At 34.5% G+C, this 17,927-nt stretch overlaps 1 protein-coding gene across 3 annotated transcripts in view; it reads left to right on the plus strand.

Annotated features, from left to right (window-relative positions):
* The window catches only part of Hasp (Hig-anchoring scaffold protein), a 115,229-nt gene that overhangs the window by 76,777 nt on the left and 20,525 nt on the right, over nt 1-17,927 (plus strand). For all 3 annotated transcript variants that reach the window (XM_072534278.1, XM_072534279.1, XM_072534280.1), the window contains 4 exons: nt 308-451; nt 2,544-2,700; nt 7,238-7,410; nt 12,257-12,439. In XM_072534278.1, the coding sequence (XP_072390379.1) occupies nt 308-451; nt 2,544-2,700; nt 7,238-7,410; nt 12,257-12,439 (657 nt within the window). The remainder of the gene's footprint in view (nt 1-307; nt 452-2,543; nt 2,701-7,237; nt 7,411-12,256; nt 12,440-17,927) is intronic.

Consider the following 17,927-nt stretch of genomic DNA (forward strand, 5'->3'; position numbering starts at 1 on the left):
ACCCAGTCGATACATCCGGAACATTCGAGAACACACACATCATCGTCTTGAGATGCAACCGTTATATGGGCTACGTCGAATGCATGTTCGTTACAATATTTTATTTCAACTAGAATACTTATACATAACAATTCAAAAAGAACACCCATTATGATGAGAGAAGCTACCATTTTAATCATTAACACCATACTTATCATATTTTTCTTTTAGTGACTGCATCAGACAGTTTATTACAGCGATACAGGCTTTTTGCATTCAATTTAACATTTGAATTTTTATTTAATTTGGTTTTTATACTGATTTTTAGCACCTTGTCAACTTCCCAAAATTCCACATGGTCAATACTCATCGGGATATAGAGCAGGTCTTACAATAGCCAATGGTTCCAGTGTTGCATATCATTGTGAAGGAGATCAGGGACAGCCTTCAAGACATATCCAGTGTCTTCTGGGTGAGTATCGTTTTACTAAGCAGTAAAATTAATAAAAGGTAATTGTTTATATTTTTATATTTATTATTAATTCTTCTATGGGAATCTGTGGTGTAACCAGTTGTATGAAATAGAAATCAGAATAACAAACTTTATATTGAAGTCACCATATAATAATGCTAGAAATTATGAAGATGACCGCAAAATTAAAAGAAAAGCAACAGGAAGTTTTCATATTATTAAACTTTAAACGGTAAAAGGATATTATTATCTATTTAGTCGATCTGTGAGGCTTGTCTCTATTGTTAAAAATGAGTTTTTCTATAGAACAGGTAACATATATGATCTGGGTATTCGAGGAATTGCTTACTTCCATCCAGGATATATCACGAGCGATATCTTGAACGGAGGAAACCAAACGCAAGAGCTTTTGAAAAATTAATGGATTGTTTTGTTCGCATTGGGTCAGTTGTATATGAAAAAATGAGTGAAAAGTGAAGAAAAGGAATATGATGTACTGAAAGCTACTACTGAAGATCTTCACATCAGCACTCGTGAAATTTTAGATCAACATGACATTAGTCAAACTTCGGCGGCAAAAATCCTTCGTAAAGATACACTGCATCCTTACCGCATACAGTTACATTAAGAATTGACAGTCGATGATTATCAACGCAGATTAGCTTTTTGTCAATGGTCTCAGCACCAAGTGCAAAGATACCGATTTTTCTTTCGAATATGTGCTTTTTGGAGATGAGGCTACATTTCCCAAAAAGGGACCGGCGAATCGGCATAATTTTCATTACTATGCATCAAGCATCAGCAGTTAACGAATTTGTATACCTGGGAACGCTCGTCAATACTGAAAATGACACTACCGCAGAGATAAACCGCAGAATTTGCACGGCTAATAGATGCTATTTTGGGCTTAATCTCCTTTTTAAATCTACAGTTATATCAAGAAATACAAATGTAAAACTCTACAAAACAATAATACGCCCAGTCCTAACATATGGTTCAGAAACCTGGACTTTAACAAAAAGCAATGAAAGCATGTTAGGATGTTTCGAAAGAAAAATACTAAGGCGCATCTATGGAGCGGTAAATGAAAACGGTGTCTGGAGAAGACGATACAACTTCGAACTCCATAGGATATACCAGGAACCAGATATCGTAAAACACATAAAGATAGGACGTCTGAGGTGGGTAGGCCATGTAATGCGGATGGAGCAAACCGACCCAGCTAGAAAAACGCTCCTTGATAGACCTATTGGTCAAAGAAGAAGAGGAAGACCCAGAACAAGATTTCTAGATAACATCGATGAAGACATGAGAAATATGGAAATACGTGCTTGGCGGAGGAAGGCGATGGATACGGACGACTGGAGAAAAATTCTTGGGGAGGCTAGGACCCACACAGGGTTGTAAAGCCAAAATGATGATGATGATGATGCATCAAGCAATCCCTATTTTGTTAACACTCATAGTCAAACTAGGTGGTCTATAAATGTTTGCGGTGGTATTGTTGGCGATTATGTGATTGGCCCACATTTTTTTGTCGGTCGTGTGAATGGTGTCATATATCTGGATTCTCTAAATAATCATTTGCCAATACTACTGCAAAATGTACCGCTTAATATTCGACTACGAATGTGGTTTTTACACGACGGTGCTCCAGTTCACCACACTTTTCATGAGGGGCTATATAAAAGACCTTGTATATTAGAAACCTCCAACAACGCCAGATAATATGAAAAATAGAATAAGATAAGTTTTTAATAAAATTGACTTACAAATGTTAAAAAATGTGGCTCGGTTATTTGAATGTTTGTTACAAACTTGTTGAAGGTGGACATTTTGAACATTTACTTTAAACCTATTTCCTTAATATCACATTAATTGTTATAATGATTACATATTATTATGGTTCCTGTAGAATTCCACATATTTTCCAAGTATGAAGAATATCATTGCCTACATTTTTATCTAAATAAGTTTTTTGGATATCTTGTACCCCAATGGAATTATCGACGAATATCGCACTAAAAACTAACCCTGTATATACTAAATACACAAATAACTTTAACGTTTAAGGTTTTTTGCATTAATTTAGGCGAACTGGAACCAAAAGTACCCAATTGTAGTCCAAGTTCTGTAGGCGGAAAGGTAGAGACTCAATACCTAGGGGGTAGCGATATAGTCAAAGGTGGAGAAATTACAGTAATTCAGTATGGCAATTCGGGAGGGAATGCTTGTGGACCACCAGCTAAGTAAGTCAACAACAAAGTTTTTGTATGTCATATATTTTAAAATCTTTTTTTAAGTTTAGATTTCATTCATCTTTTATTTGCTATATCTTTTAATTAGCTTATGTATTTTATTATTCGTAATTCCCTTCGTAGACATGTCTTGTCTGAGCGTCTGCTACCAGATCATCTTTGGTTTTCGATTTCTACCTTTTCCAGAAAGTAAGCAATTCTATTTTATAGCAGACCTGGAAAGATACAGACCAATCAGTCTCCTTAACCATCTTTATAAATTATACACCCGAATAATAACGAACAGATTAGAGACAAAGCTGGATTTTTACCAACCTTGGGAACAAGCCGGTTTCCGCCCTAATTACGGCACAAACGATCACCTGCAGTGCCTAAAAACCGCGATAGAAAAAACTAACGAATATAACCGTCCCTTGGCATTGATATTTGTAGACTTTAAAAAGGCGTTTGATACAGTGGAATTACCGTCCATCTTAAGAGCACTACAAGATTGCAGGGTCGACCACAGATATTGTAATATAGTTAAAAATATATATGAAAATGCCTCAACAACCATAAGTCTACATTCAGCAACTAATAAAATAAAGATAAAAAGGAGAGTCAGGCAAGGTGACACCATGTCACCAAAGCTGTTCATTACCGTTCTTGAGTATGCATTTAAAAGACTAACATGGCAACAGAAAGGAATATCCATCGATGAAGAAAGATTAAACCATCTACGTTTTGCGGACGATATCGTGCTTCTGTCAGATAATCTGGGAGAGATCAAAGACATGCACCAAGAACTGAATTACATACTACAAGAAACTGGGCTGGAGATAAATTTCGAGAAAACCAAAATGATGACCAATATGGTTCCCAGCGAAGAGATACAGATCAATAACAAGGTAGAATTAATCGATAAATACACATACTTGGGTCATGAAATCAGAATAACCATCATCAAGGATGAGAGACATTTTTAAAACAAATACCCCAATTCACCTGAAAAGAAAGGCATTTAACCAATGCATCTTACCAGTCTTGACCTACGGAGCAGAGACCCTAACTTTAACGAAAGCTACTGCCGAAAAACTGAAGGTAACACAAAGGCGAATGGAGAGATCAATGCTGGGCATGACCTTGAAAGATCGCGTGAGAAATGAGGAGATACGCCGACGAACTGGCGTAGACGATATTATACTGCGAATCAATAAACAAAAGTGGAGGTGGGCTGGACATGTTGCTAGAATGGAAGACGGAAGATGGACGAAGAGATTATTGGAGTGGAGACCAAGAGCCGACAAGCGAAGTCGAGGCAGACCACCCACCCGATGGACCGACGACCTAAGGAGAATAGAAACAAACTGGATTGCAGCAGCTAGAGATAGAGAGAACTGGAGACGTTTGGAGGAGGCCTATATCCAACAATGGATGTGAAAATGGGGCTGGATGATGAAGCAATTCTATACATAAACTGGTATTCATTTCGTCATTGAAGATGCTTTTTAATCAATATCGTAACCTACGCTCTCTTATTTTAACATGGTGTCGTACCTAGACTTCTAATAATTTTATCATAATTTTATTTTTTGTCAGTCGACTCATCTGACTAATTCTTATTACCGACACATTAGTTGAGTTTTAATCTGCATCTAATTCAATAGCGTACATCATAGCTGGTCTTACGGCAGTTTAATAAAAGTTTCATCTGTTTCATTAAAATCACAACATATCGCTCCTATCCTTACATTTCATCCATTACGCCCGAACTGTTATACATGTATTTCCCAATTTTTTTTCTCCAATTTTTCATTATTGTCTTTGTCCAGCTCTCCATGCCATACAGCACAGTGAAGAATATAATAGCCGCGTATTAAGCTCATTTTAAGGTTTAATGTAATATTAAAGTGTATTAATACTCATACGCTTATGAAACGCATCTGGCGGATCATAAGAACTTTCACATTTCACCCTTTTTCAACTTGTCTTGAGTGAAATTACTTTAATCTTTCTATCAGTCTCTCTTGGCTAACTCTTATTTCTTCCGACCCTGAATGGCTATTAGGTTTCCGAGGGCAGACGGTCACTATATTTCCTTCTACCACATACTCTTAACTAAGGGAAAAAAACCCTAACAGAAAATCCTGGTCCTCCTGCTAGGGGGTTGAAGAGTAGAGCCTGCTCACTCGGCACGATCGAATGGAACAAAAAGGATTCTCCTTTGTGGTGGACAAATGACATCCGCTAATGCAGTATACAACAAGAAACAAGCATATCAAGAAGTGGCTGCAAACCAACGACCCAGATGATAGACGAATATACACAAGATCGAACAGAGAAGTAAAAAATCTAGTAACTAAAGCAAAAACTGTTTCCTGGGAATGTAAATGAGAAGAGCTCAACAAAATATAGGGTGAACAAGATCAAGAGAAGCATGGAAAACGGTAAAAAACCTGAGAACAAACAGAAAAAAAGTGAGTAGAATAGATTTAATAGAAGAAAGATCTTGGATCGAACATTATTCACAACTTCTGACTTTAACAAGATCGCAATTTACAAACATCATCACAACAACATATGAAGTGGAATACGATAAAGACGATGGAATAACAGTACAAGAAGTCGAAGATGCAATACGAATTCTAAAAAATTAAAAAGCATGCGGAGCACAAGTAGCAGGAGAAGACACTCGTGGCTCCAAAATCTGAGGAAGTGGTTCGGGCTCACATCGGTCGAACTATTCAGAAGCGCCGCAAATAAGATCAGAATTGCCATGTTAATAGCCAACGTTCGCAACGGACAGGGCACTTGAAGAAGAAGAAGAAGCGGAGCACAAGGTATACCGAACGAATTATTAAAACACAGCCCACAAGTATTGCGGGAATTACTGGCGTATGTCTTCACCTTATGCTATAAAGGACATAACTTACTACCGGAGTGGACAAAAGCACATATTAATAACATCTACAAAAAAGAAGTTAGAAAGAATTGTTCACACTACAGGGGTCTACGTGTTATAAATTCACTCTTAAGACTCTATGGAAAAATAATAAAAAATAAAATTGAAAAAGAGATGACATATGTAGAAAAACAAAATGGCTTTCGTGCAGGCAGATCCTGTATAGACAGCATATTTTCTCTAAAGCAGGTTATTGACAAAAGATTAGCAAACAACCTTTTAAATCATGTAGGCTTTATAGATCTGATAAAGGCATACGATAGTGTACCACTTTCAATGCTCTGGGTAGCAATGGAAAAACAAGGAATAAATAAAAAAAAATATAAAAGCAGTACAACAGCTTTACAAAAATATGACGGTAAACGTTAAAACTGAAAACAAATTAAGTAGAGAAATTCCTATTAGTAAAGGTCTAAGGCAAGAGTACTACATAATAGAGATTCTAGTTTTTTGGGATATGAATAGAGTCTGATTTCAACTAAACTTGTGGAATATACCGCATTTATAGATTTATTAGAATAGTTTAAATAATACAAGAATATTTTCTTCATGTCAAAACAGAAGAATATGTTGAAAATACTTCCTATGCGGTTTTATAGAAACCTATCTTTTCTAGTGCTGTACCATTCCAATGATAAGTTTAAATATGTTTCTTCTTCTTAGGATGTCGTCTCCCTAAGGAGATCGGCAATAATAATGGCTATTTTTTTGTTTTAACTTGGTGCTCCAAACAAATTAATCGAACTTCATTGAAACCAATCACGTAGATTCTTCAGCTAATATTTTGCATTGACAAACAGATCTTCTTTCTTGCATCTTTCTCTGTATCATCTTAGTCTCAAAAGTCTCAAAATTTCATATTTTGGTCCCCTCATCACGTGGCGTAGGTATTCCAATTTTCTTTTGTATAGTGATGATTATTTTTGTTGCTTTGGCAACCCTCTCCAGTACTTCTTTATTTCTCAGTCCAGGATATTTGATCATGGACTGATATTCTCTCAGTCCATGATATTTTTAATACTCTGCGGTATAATCGGAGTTCGAAAGCCTTGGTGCTTTTTAAATTTCATTTTTTTCATGTCCAAGTCTCAGATCAACAGCCTATAACAATATTAAAAATATATAACAGCGAATGGTACGTAGTCTGATTTCCAAATTAAGATTTATGCACGTTAGGAGTGGCTTCATTAGTATGAATGCTGATCTGGCAATCTCTATTCGCCTGTTTATTTCTGCAATATGATGATTGGTTTCATTGATCAAAGTTCCCAAGTACTGATATTTTTCTACTTGTTCTATCATGTTACCATTTATTCACGTTTTTTAGTGTTTATAGTAATTCTCATCGCAGCGCTATTCATTCTTTGATTGAACGTATGACTTGGTAATATTTCCATGTTATAGTATTATTTTAGCTTGACAGAGCTTTGCAGGTAAATGTTGGTCTCTTAGCTCACTCACATTCATCATCATAATGATCATCATTATATGTACAAATTTTTATATCGTTCGAATGTTATTTCAAATATCTGATACGTTATATTTTCTAAAAACAAAAAGAAATATTCAACAAAACCCTAATTATAGGGTTCGTGGCTCGTTAATTTATAGAAATGGTCACCCCATCGTAGACGACGAGAATAATTTTCCTGACGGCAGTGAAGTTACCTTTAACTGTATAGAAAGTATTATGGGAGAGAAAACTACATGGAAGATTATATGTGAGGATGGCAGCTGGATAGGAAGGTCGCTTAATTGTGGTAAGTACGTCAGACTTGTTATTTTTGTATAGTTTCTTGGTTTTCTTATAACGAGAAAATTCCCAGTGGTTGGCTGTATACCATAGTTAAAAAAACTTACTTACGTTACTATCTACTTACTATGAAGTAAACATCATCATCATCATCATTGGCTTTTACAACTCTTCGTGAGTTTTTTCCGCGTTTACTATTGCCTTCCATTGATTCCGATCCTGTGCTATTATTTCCCATGGCCTTACTTCCATCTTCTCCAGATCTTCCCTGACTGCGTCTTTCCACCTTTTTCTAGGCCTTCCTGTCGATCTTCTACCATCTGGTCTTTCCCAAAACACATTGCTAATCAGTCTGTCGTCATCACTCCGTACCACTTGGCCTGCCCATCTTAATCTATTGGCTTTTATGTATCTTACGATGTTTCCTTTCCCGAAGAGAATCTCTATTTCATTGTTGTATCTGCTCCTCCATTCATTTGTCACGCTGTCCCTGCAAGGACCATATATAATTCGCAGGATTTTGCGTTCCCATACTAATAGCTTATTGATTTCTTTCTTTCTCAATGTCCATGTTGCACTTCCATATGTCACTGCTGGTCGTATTATGGTTTTGTACATTTGGATTTTGGCACGCCTTGAGAGAAGCTTTGATCTCATTAGATGTTGAATGGCAAAGAATGATTTATTCCCCGCCAGTATTTGTATTTCAACCTCCCGTTCTCCTGTGTTTTCACTGGTAATTGTTGCTCCTAGGTATTTGAATTCTTTGACCACCTCAAAATTATGATCGTTTATGGTAATGTTTTGTCTTATTCGCTGTCGTTCCTTTTTTGATACGACCATGTATTTAGTTTTTTCTTCGTTTATTTTCAGGCCTACGCTTAGTGTTGCTTCTTCAAAGTTCGATACTATATCCTTAACTTCCAGTGTTGTCTGTGCTACTGCATCTACATCATCTGCAAATGCGAGAAGAATCTTTGCTCCTCTGGCAGTTATGTCTGGTTTGACTCTGGTATAGATTTTTCGCATTGCATATTCCAATGCTAGGTTAAATAGTAATGGGGACAGCGGGTCTCCCTGTCTGAGTCCGGTGCTTATGCCGAAAGCGTATGAAGTTTTGCCTCCTATTCTAATTTGTGCAAAGGAATTGTTGACACACATTCGCGCAATCATGGTCAGCTTCTTTGGTACGCCTAACTCCATCATTGCACTCCACAGTTTTAAGCGATCTATGGAATCATATGCTTGTTTGAAATCTATGAAGATCTGGTGTACTTCTTTATTATATTCCCAATACTTTTCTAGCATTTGTCTGATAGTAAATATTTGGTCGATTGTTGATCTTCCAGGCCTAAAGCCGCATTGTTAATCGCCAATAATTTCCTCTGTATATGGCAGTAATCGTTTTAGTACAACTGAAGCTAATATCTTATATGTAGTACCGATTAGTGAGATTCCCCTGTAGTTGCCACATGTATCCTTTCTGCCCTTTTTATGTATTGGCACGATAATACAGCCACTCTATTCTTTTGGCATTATTTCTTGTTCCCAGGCTTCTTTCATTAATTGGTGTATTTTAGTTCTAAGTTCATGCCCTCCTTTTTTAATCAGTTCTGATCAATATTGTCTAGTCCCGGGGATTTGTCATTTTTTAGGGTTTCTATCGCCGTGATAATTTCTTCCAGGCTTGGCGGGGTACTTCTATCTCGGCCGTTTGGTACTCACAATTTGCTTTATTTCCATCCGCGTCTACCTGGACATTTAGAAGACTTTCAAAGTATTCAGCCCATCTTATGAAGTAAACACTTGTAATGTAATTGGTATAATTTATAAAATTTACACAATTATGAAAATATCCAAAAGGACTATAAATTTTCAAAAGGTTTTCGGTTTTATCAGACCAGATATATTCATCTTCAGTGATTCCTAAAAGTAAGTAATTCCACTTTAACATAATGAACGAAAGGGTTAAAATGTTGACTGTTAATATAAAAAATTTACTTTTTAAAAACTTACGTTAAAATTATAATTACTTGCTTGAAGAATTTACAAAAAGCCACTTTGAAAACGGTATAAAATTCTTTGATTTACATTTATAATAATATATAAATCAATTAAGTAAATGACAAAAGATTTATACCACAGGGAACTTACTGAACCGTACTCGAAATGGCAACCAAGTCTGGGTCAAACCAAACGTACTAATTAACTGAGTTGGAAGAGCAGGAAGTGAAATCAATAACTGTCAAGATGTAATTTTGTCTTTGCCTTGTAATCACGTTGTTGTGAATCAACGTGATCTACGCTGCCATGTGATCAATTCGGTTTATAACTTAAACATCATAGGTATTAAACATCAAAGATGTAATCCAAAGTCAATCTAACTACTTTTAAAAGTTTTACCCACCTATTTAGTGGCTTCCAAACATGTAAATCCAGATAGCACTGACGATGGAATAGTTATTCCAAAAACGTGCTGTGATGTAGCCCGATAGGGTTTTTATATTAATTTTATAAAGGGATTTTTTAAATAAAATGTTTTTGTGATACATGGTATACAGCCAACTACAGGAATTTAGTTTCCTTGTGGATGAAAATATACGTTTAAAATCTTGAAACAATATTATTTGAGCTAAATAATGTTTCATTCTTTATTATTATTATTTTAAATTTATTAAGCTACTTAACATGTAGCTGTAATTTTGCACCAAAATTTTAAAGCAAAACTAACATTTTACATTTCATTTATTTGATAACGTCAAATTTTATAATACATGATAGAAGCAGTAGCCACTTTCTGTCACTTCCATGAAGTTAGTTAAATAACCATGGACTCAACCATGGTACAATGAATACAGAAGGTATGATATTGCGCATGACATTTGACAGCTGGCCCAGGAGTGTGACGTAGTCAAGACCGCTCGAACCACCTCGAACCCATTATTACAGCTTAACGTACTATCTATTTTGTACTAGCTATTTTGAAATTATGGTCAAAAAATGATCAAATTTTTTTTTAAATGTTTTGTTTTGGTTATAATTGAATAAAAAATATATTTTCAGTAGCATAAAACCTTTACTTTTCCTAGGGATTCAGGCGAAATATTAATTTTTGTTTTCATACATATACTAATAATATAAGCTTTTTTTCTGTATGCAAATCCTTTGAAATTTAAAAATTTTCTGCAGAGGAAATACTGTGAATAGGTAAATAGTAGTAGATTTGCGTATTCTGTTTCACTGTCACTCATTTCCCAGCAGTTTTACTGAAATAAAAACAAAATAGATTACAATAAAGAAAAATCTGTTTTACAATTCAATATGTAATTTTAGATGAGTTATAATGAAATTTAGTAAAATAAAAAATATACACATTACTATAACCTACCGATTATTATATGCAAAATTTACTTATCAAACAATATAATAATATAAAAATAAGGCACAAATAAGTTCAAACGCAAAACACAATAAATATCGACTTCAGACGACTTTACACCGGCAAGACAGAAGGCTTGTATAAAAACAAAAGTTAGACGATAATATCGGTTATCTGCAAATTGCAAGTTATGAGATAATAAATATATTTTAAAGTAACTCAATACTGACTGAGTCATCTATTTTATAATAGAAAAATACTTTAGATATATGCTTACAAATACTTTATACAAATATGTACATGTCGCAAGTGAATATTCCACATCTTTATAAACCATCGCTGTTAAAAATAGGTGTTTTAAAAACAGTTGGATAAACTGAGTGATGTTTAGTTATGCAACTAGAAAAAACTCCATTATAATATTTTTCATTTTATAGATTAACGAAGACCCAGAATTCATATGAATATATCAGTTTAAAGCTTTTTAACATGTTACTGCAAAATTGTTGTTATTTTTTTAGACAGCAACCTTAAATGGTTCTTTCATATCGATTTGTTAAGTAAGAAACTAGCCTAAGCCTGCTATGCAATTTGCAATAAGAACTGTTTCGGAAAAAATCAATTTAGCATCTTCCAGAATAAGATATTTTTCTTTGTTAAATCATGTTATCATTATTAAAATATATAATGTTATCATTATTATAAACAATATTAAGATAATTTTATGTTTGAATATTACAAAAGATGTCATTTAAAATGTTGTGCAATATTGTGTGACCTCACTACACTACAATATTCGATGGTCAGCTAGCTCATCCGATCTAAATAAAGTTGACTTTATCATTATTTATTTTAAGTTTGTGTTTTGTTCAGTAGGTATATACGTACAAATTTTGTGTACCTTCATTACCAGTTTTTTGTATCTTTTTAAACATCTGAAATATCGAACTCTGGAGTATAAGTTAATTAACCTGCACCTACGTGTAATAAAAGATAATTAAAACTTGTTTTATAAAGGATATCTATGTTAACAAAATAACTGTACCAAAAATCAATAAATTTAAATTAACCTCAAAATTTTATTTATGATTAAAATAATATAATAACATAATTTTATCATCTCTTTATAATTACTATAATTAAATTAGCCAAATTATATAAAAAACTTAAAATTAAAAGTCTTTTCTATACTACATTCAAATGTTGCGGGAATAAGCGTTCTTGACTACGTCATGCGCGAAAGCGAACCGATTTTGGAACATTATGTATCATACCTTGTGTATTCATTGTACCATGGTACTCAACTGTATATACTAAAACTTGATTTAATAACGTGACAAAACTATTAAAGCAGCTATGGTGATTCTTATCGTATTTACTTTAAAGATGCATGTTTTGATAGTCTAATATTACTAAAAAATTCGTTAATCACTAATTATATAGATCTGATTCGTAAACAAATTATTTGTTTTAGACACAGATGATATTGCTGGAACGCAGATTATAAATAACAACAGTACTTGCATCTTTAGAAATCAGGAACCCAACGTTATATCATTTTTTAACGATCAACAAATTCGGGAAGAAGTGGTCGAGTTTCCTGCAGGAGCCATTCTGATTAGCCGGTGTGTGGATATAGGAAAATTTGCTATGATAGGTAAATTTATAATTATGTAATATTTTCGTACGTACAATCATAGAGCCAATAGCTATATTTTATCACGTAGTCCCAAAGGTTCTATAGTAAAAGACTTATAAGTAATACAGAAGATAATAAAAGAACTGACAAGAAAAAAAGTTCAATGTGGACTTATAAGAAATACCTAGAAATGAAGACGCCTGTAATTAACGCCTTGTAATTAAAAAAAGGTATGCTACTGTGAGCCGGACGGCGCATGTCACAAGAGCTACCCAGCTGCCCCAAGTAGAAACACTGTATATTCATTTTTTTTTTCAAAATCACTTTTATCGCATTTTTGGATATAGGGTGTTACTACCTATCATTTACGAAGAAACAAAAAAAAATAAAAATTAGTAGAACCACAATTTATGGTTGCTAAGAAACACTGTATATCACATTTAATTTTCACTTTACCAATTTAAAACAGACAAACAGGCAATTTAAGACATTATATCCATATTCCATAAACACTGTATATACGGGATATAGAGTGTTTTTATTTAATTTTGAGATTTACAGCGATTTACCGTGGGAATCATAGAATTTAGATTCGCCAAAACCCAAGATTGTTTACTGATTAGTTTTCAAATATGAATAAAATTACAATATTCAGTTAATACTAGACATGTGTCTAAATCAGAACAAGAACGACTCGGAAGAATCATCCACAAATGATACTCAAAGGTAAAAGATTTTTTACAGATAATATCGAACTTTATTCTCAGTATTATTTTGGTTTTAGGGACGAGCAATCGATTTGCAAACGTCTAAGCAAATACTTAGACGTGATTTAGAGCTTTCATCTTCAGAATGAGGATAGTGATGATAGCATTACCGACACAGATTACCAACCTGACTCGAAGCCTGGAAACGTGACTGATCATTTAGATTTGACATTGTGCTAGCAAGAAGACACAAATTAAGCTGGCGTATCACCATGACGTGGAAGCCATAGAAACAAAGAAGAAGAAGAAGAATGTCAGCTATAGAAAAACTAGAGATAACAAAAATAAACATCCCATTTTTCCTAGATGCACTGCGAAGTGTAAGAAGTCTTATTCGGAATTAAGCGAAGAATGCCGAGCAGATATTTGGAATGCATATTGGGACGCAGATGATACAACTCGAAGGCTATGGCTTGCAAAATGTGTTTCATTCAGGCCTGTTTTATGTAGAAGAGTTCCAGTAGCTGCTAATAATATATATAAGACAAATGAAACAAGAGTATTTTATTTGTATACCAGTGATTCGGTTATTATCATATGCTATCAAAAAGAAGCCGCTTAATGCATATGTAAAAGAAAATCGAGGTCATTACCGCCGAAAAAATGCTCCTTTCACTAGATATTTACCTTCAAGTTTAACAGTTGCTTCAATGATTAATGACTTCAGATTAAAGAACCCAGGTATATGTAAAATTGAAACTTACAGAAAAATGATGAAGACAATGAAAATATCTTTACACATGCCTCAAATGGATTCATGCTCTAACTGTTTAGAATATAAAAACTTTGTAGAAGCAAGCAGCACATGCATAGATAATTCGGTTGTATCTTCTACCAAAAAAGCCTCACGGGAGGCACACAAAAAGAAAGCAGATGATGCTAATAGATATTACAAAATTGATATAGAATTACCAGAAAATAATAAAACTGAGTATTTTTCTTTTGACTTGCAAAAAGTATTATTGCTACCAATTATGCCAGGAAGCAAAGATGTGTTTTTTACAAGTCGTTTCGTTGTTTATAATGAAGTCTTCGCTTCTTTAAAAAAGAAATCAAGTTCCAACTATTCAGTGGTTTGGCATGAAGCATTTGGCGGTCGTGATGTTTCTAATATCATCGATGCAATATATGCTTTAATTAAAGAAGAGCGCGATACAAACAATTTTGTTTTTCTGGCAGATAATTGCAGTCTTCTTCTTCTTCTCGTGCCACTCCTAGCGGAGATTGGAAATCATCATGGCCACTGCGACTTTGTTAGCAGCGCGCCTAAAAAGTTCAATCGAACTACACCCGAACCATTCACGTAGATTACGAAGCCACGATATTTTTCTTCTTCCCACACTTCTTTTGCCCTTAATTTTGCCCTGCATGATATTTCTTAAAAGTTCGTACTTTTCATCTCTCACAATGTGCCCCAAGTATTCCATCTTTCTAGTTTTTATCTCATTTAGAATTTCGCATCTTTTGTCTAAAGTTTGGAGTACTTGCGTGTTAGTGACGCGGTCCATCCATGATATTCTGAGAATGCGCCTATAGCACCACATCTCGAAAGCTTCGATGTTTTTTGTGGTCAACTGTTTTAGTGTCCAAGCCTCTACTCCATACAACAGGGTAGAAAAGACATAACACCGCAGCATTCGTATTCGTAACTTTATATTGATATCACGATTGCAAAAGAGTTTGCGCATTCTATTAAAGACTGATCTAGCGATTTCTATTCTACATCTAATCTCTTTTGTTTGATCAGTATCGTCTGTGATCCAAGCACCTAGATATTTATAACAGGACACACGCTCAATCGTTGTATTGTCTATTACAAGATTAGCTCTGATGTTCTTTGATTTCCCAAAATAAAAACTTATTTGTTTACTGCATTAGTGATTATGGTAAATAATGATATCCATACCTCTCATGTAAACAACATAACCTTCAAATATCGTACAAAAGATCATAGACACATGACTGCTGATGGTGTTCATGGCAACATTGAGCAACAAATTAAAAAAGCACTAAATGTATTTGACTTTCAAGATTTATTGTCTGTTATAAGACAATCACGAAAAAATTTAAATGTACTTCAAGTACAAACTTCATTCGAATGACCAAAACAGAAACGGCAACCTCGAAAGGTAGATGAAAATAATCATTTAAAAACATTTTTAATACATCCCATAGTAGAAGATAACTTTTCACGAGGCTCTAGATCCCTTAAATTCAAAACCAACTTCGAAGATGAAAACTATCAGGAGCTTGAATTCCTGCAAGTAAGGTTCATGGTGTTAAATTTTCCGCAGAATACCAACGTACGAGGTATATGTAAAAGCAAAATAGATGAAATAATACAGAAACTTATTCCTTTGATGCATGAGAACAGAAGATCGTTTTGGCTTAATTTGTCGGTCTCCCAGACAGTGGTGGACGATCTCTTCCATAACCGTGGATTGCGACAATTACAGGACAATGACCATTAAAATGTTGTTAAACCAATTTTTTTTATATATTTATGAAATTGACGTGAATAAAGTATAATTTGTATTACTTAATGTCTTTACAAATTGGGATATTTTATTTTATATTTTTAGCTTTCCCAAATAAAAACAATATTTTATGCTATATTAATGTGTGTTCACTTTTTTTTTTCAAACAAAATAGAAATTTGAGAAGTTGAGTCCTTCACGTTTCTGCTCTGGTGAACAATTTTCGAATTGGCGCTTACAGTGTCTGTACTTGGGACAGCTGTACTAGCTAAGCTATTGTCACAAAATATATTTTTCGTCAATAAGGGAGTAGATATAACTGAAAAGACATGTTTCAAATAATGGCAATATACAGTACAGTAGTTTTTTGTTGTGTCTACATAGTGTATCTCAATACTTTGCAGTTTAAGTCAGAAACTGTAGCTTATTGTTTAAACAGCTAAAAATAACTCAGTACAGTCAATAAATATCGAAGAACAAAGCATCGATTCAGTCCGCAACAATGCTCTTCATATCCTTCGAACTATTTTATGAAGTGACAAAAAGTCAATATAGTTAGCAGTTGCATATTTGGAACAATTAATTGATTACAATCTTAAGAACACACATAATTGAATTAATCACAGGTCTCCTTACTGAATACTGCTAACTAAAATATCGTCACAAATAGTTTGGCAAAAGAAACAATGAAGATTGCTACTTTGATAATGAATAGGAGGCGTTAGGATGCATATTATGAACATAGTGTATAGGGTTGCTCTGCAAGTAGCTTAACCCATGAAGGACGAAGTTTTCGAAAATCTTTATTTTACATAAATAATACAAATAACTCTTATGAATGGACAAAACTTACTTAGAAAAAGACAAAAATAATTATTAAATATATTAAAACCTAAAAATATTGCCTGTTGCCAAATGGCAACGCTAGGTTCCTATGGCTACATTAACCGAATAAAATAAAAGTAAAAAATATTCTATGAAATTGAGAGATAATCGGCAAAAAACTTTCTATAGCTGTGTATGAAATTTAACATTACACTTTGTGCACAAACCTACTTCACATTTGGCGCATCTTGTTCTCATGATCGACCTGCATTCTTCACCTGCACACCTAATTTTCTTTTTATTTGGTACTGGTTCCAGTAAATGCCCAACTCCATCGTATCTAATATCATCAGATACTCTATGAAAGGAACGACTTGAGACTGAACTAGACGGTCGGCCACCTTGTTTTGCAGGCACTCCGTATTTGGTCAGATAGGCTTGCACAATTTCACGCCTAAACTCTAACTGTGTCAACTTGTTGCCGGATTTTTTATGTAGCACCCACGCATTTTGTATAGTCGCATCTAGCATCCAGGTAATCAAGCTCCAGTACCATTTTTTTGCCCTCATTCCTATTCTAAAGCGGTTTATATTTTCGTCCATTAGGTCGGTGCCCCCCATTGCATTATTATATTTACCAATCAGGCATGGACTTTGAACCTGGATGATTTTCTTTTCAGCTTGTGAATATCTTTTCACGAGCGATTGTGGTTCCACCCCATAACATGTTGACGCTACACTTACGACGCTGTTATCCAACCATCTTACAACTATAATACCAGTTTCTCTCTCGAGAATTGACTCTACATCACCCCTTTTGCGTTTCTGCATATTAGCTTTCGATTCTATAGGGCAGTTTTTGGGACTGCGATTTTCCCGTATTGTTCCGGTAAGGCTATAGCCACGATCCTTTATATGTTTCAAAAGGTGGAGGCTCGTAAATAAATTGTCGCAGAAAAATTTGTAGGGTAATCTTGATTTATCATTGGGCAGTTCATCGAGCATTGTGACGAATGGAGCCGCACATGCTCCAAAAACTGTATAATAATGAATATTTGCTTTGGGATCGGTTCCTTGGTACATGTTGAAGCTTACAAGATACCCACTTTTAGTGTTGAGGCACCAAACTTTGTATCCGAAACGAATCGGCTTTCCTTTTATGAACTGTTTACATGAGTGGCGTTCAAAGTATTTCACCATAGATTCGTCGTAATTTAATTCGCCTTCAGGGACGTAATATTCTTTATATTTTTTCTGTAAATAGTCAGCTAAGGGTCTGATCTTGTAATATTTGTCCCTTTCATCGATGGCTTCATTATTTGCAAGGTGGAAAAAACGCCAAATTGTAAGGAACCGATCTCTTCGCATAGCGTTCATGACCATTGCATTACCCATATCGCCTTTCGTATCCCAGTAAAATTTTTTTCCCGGGAGCCA

Source organism: Diabrotica undecimpunctata, chromosome 6 (assembly GCF_040954645.1).
Source record: "Diabrotica undecimpunctata isolate CICGRU chromosome 6, icDiaUnde3, whole genome shotgun sequence".
Taxonomy (NCBI): Eukaryota; Metazoa; Arthropoda; class Insecta; order Coleoptera; family Chrysomelidae; genus Diabrotica; species Diabrotica undecimpunctata.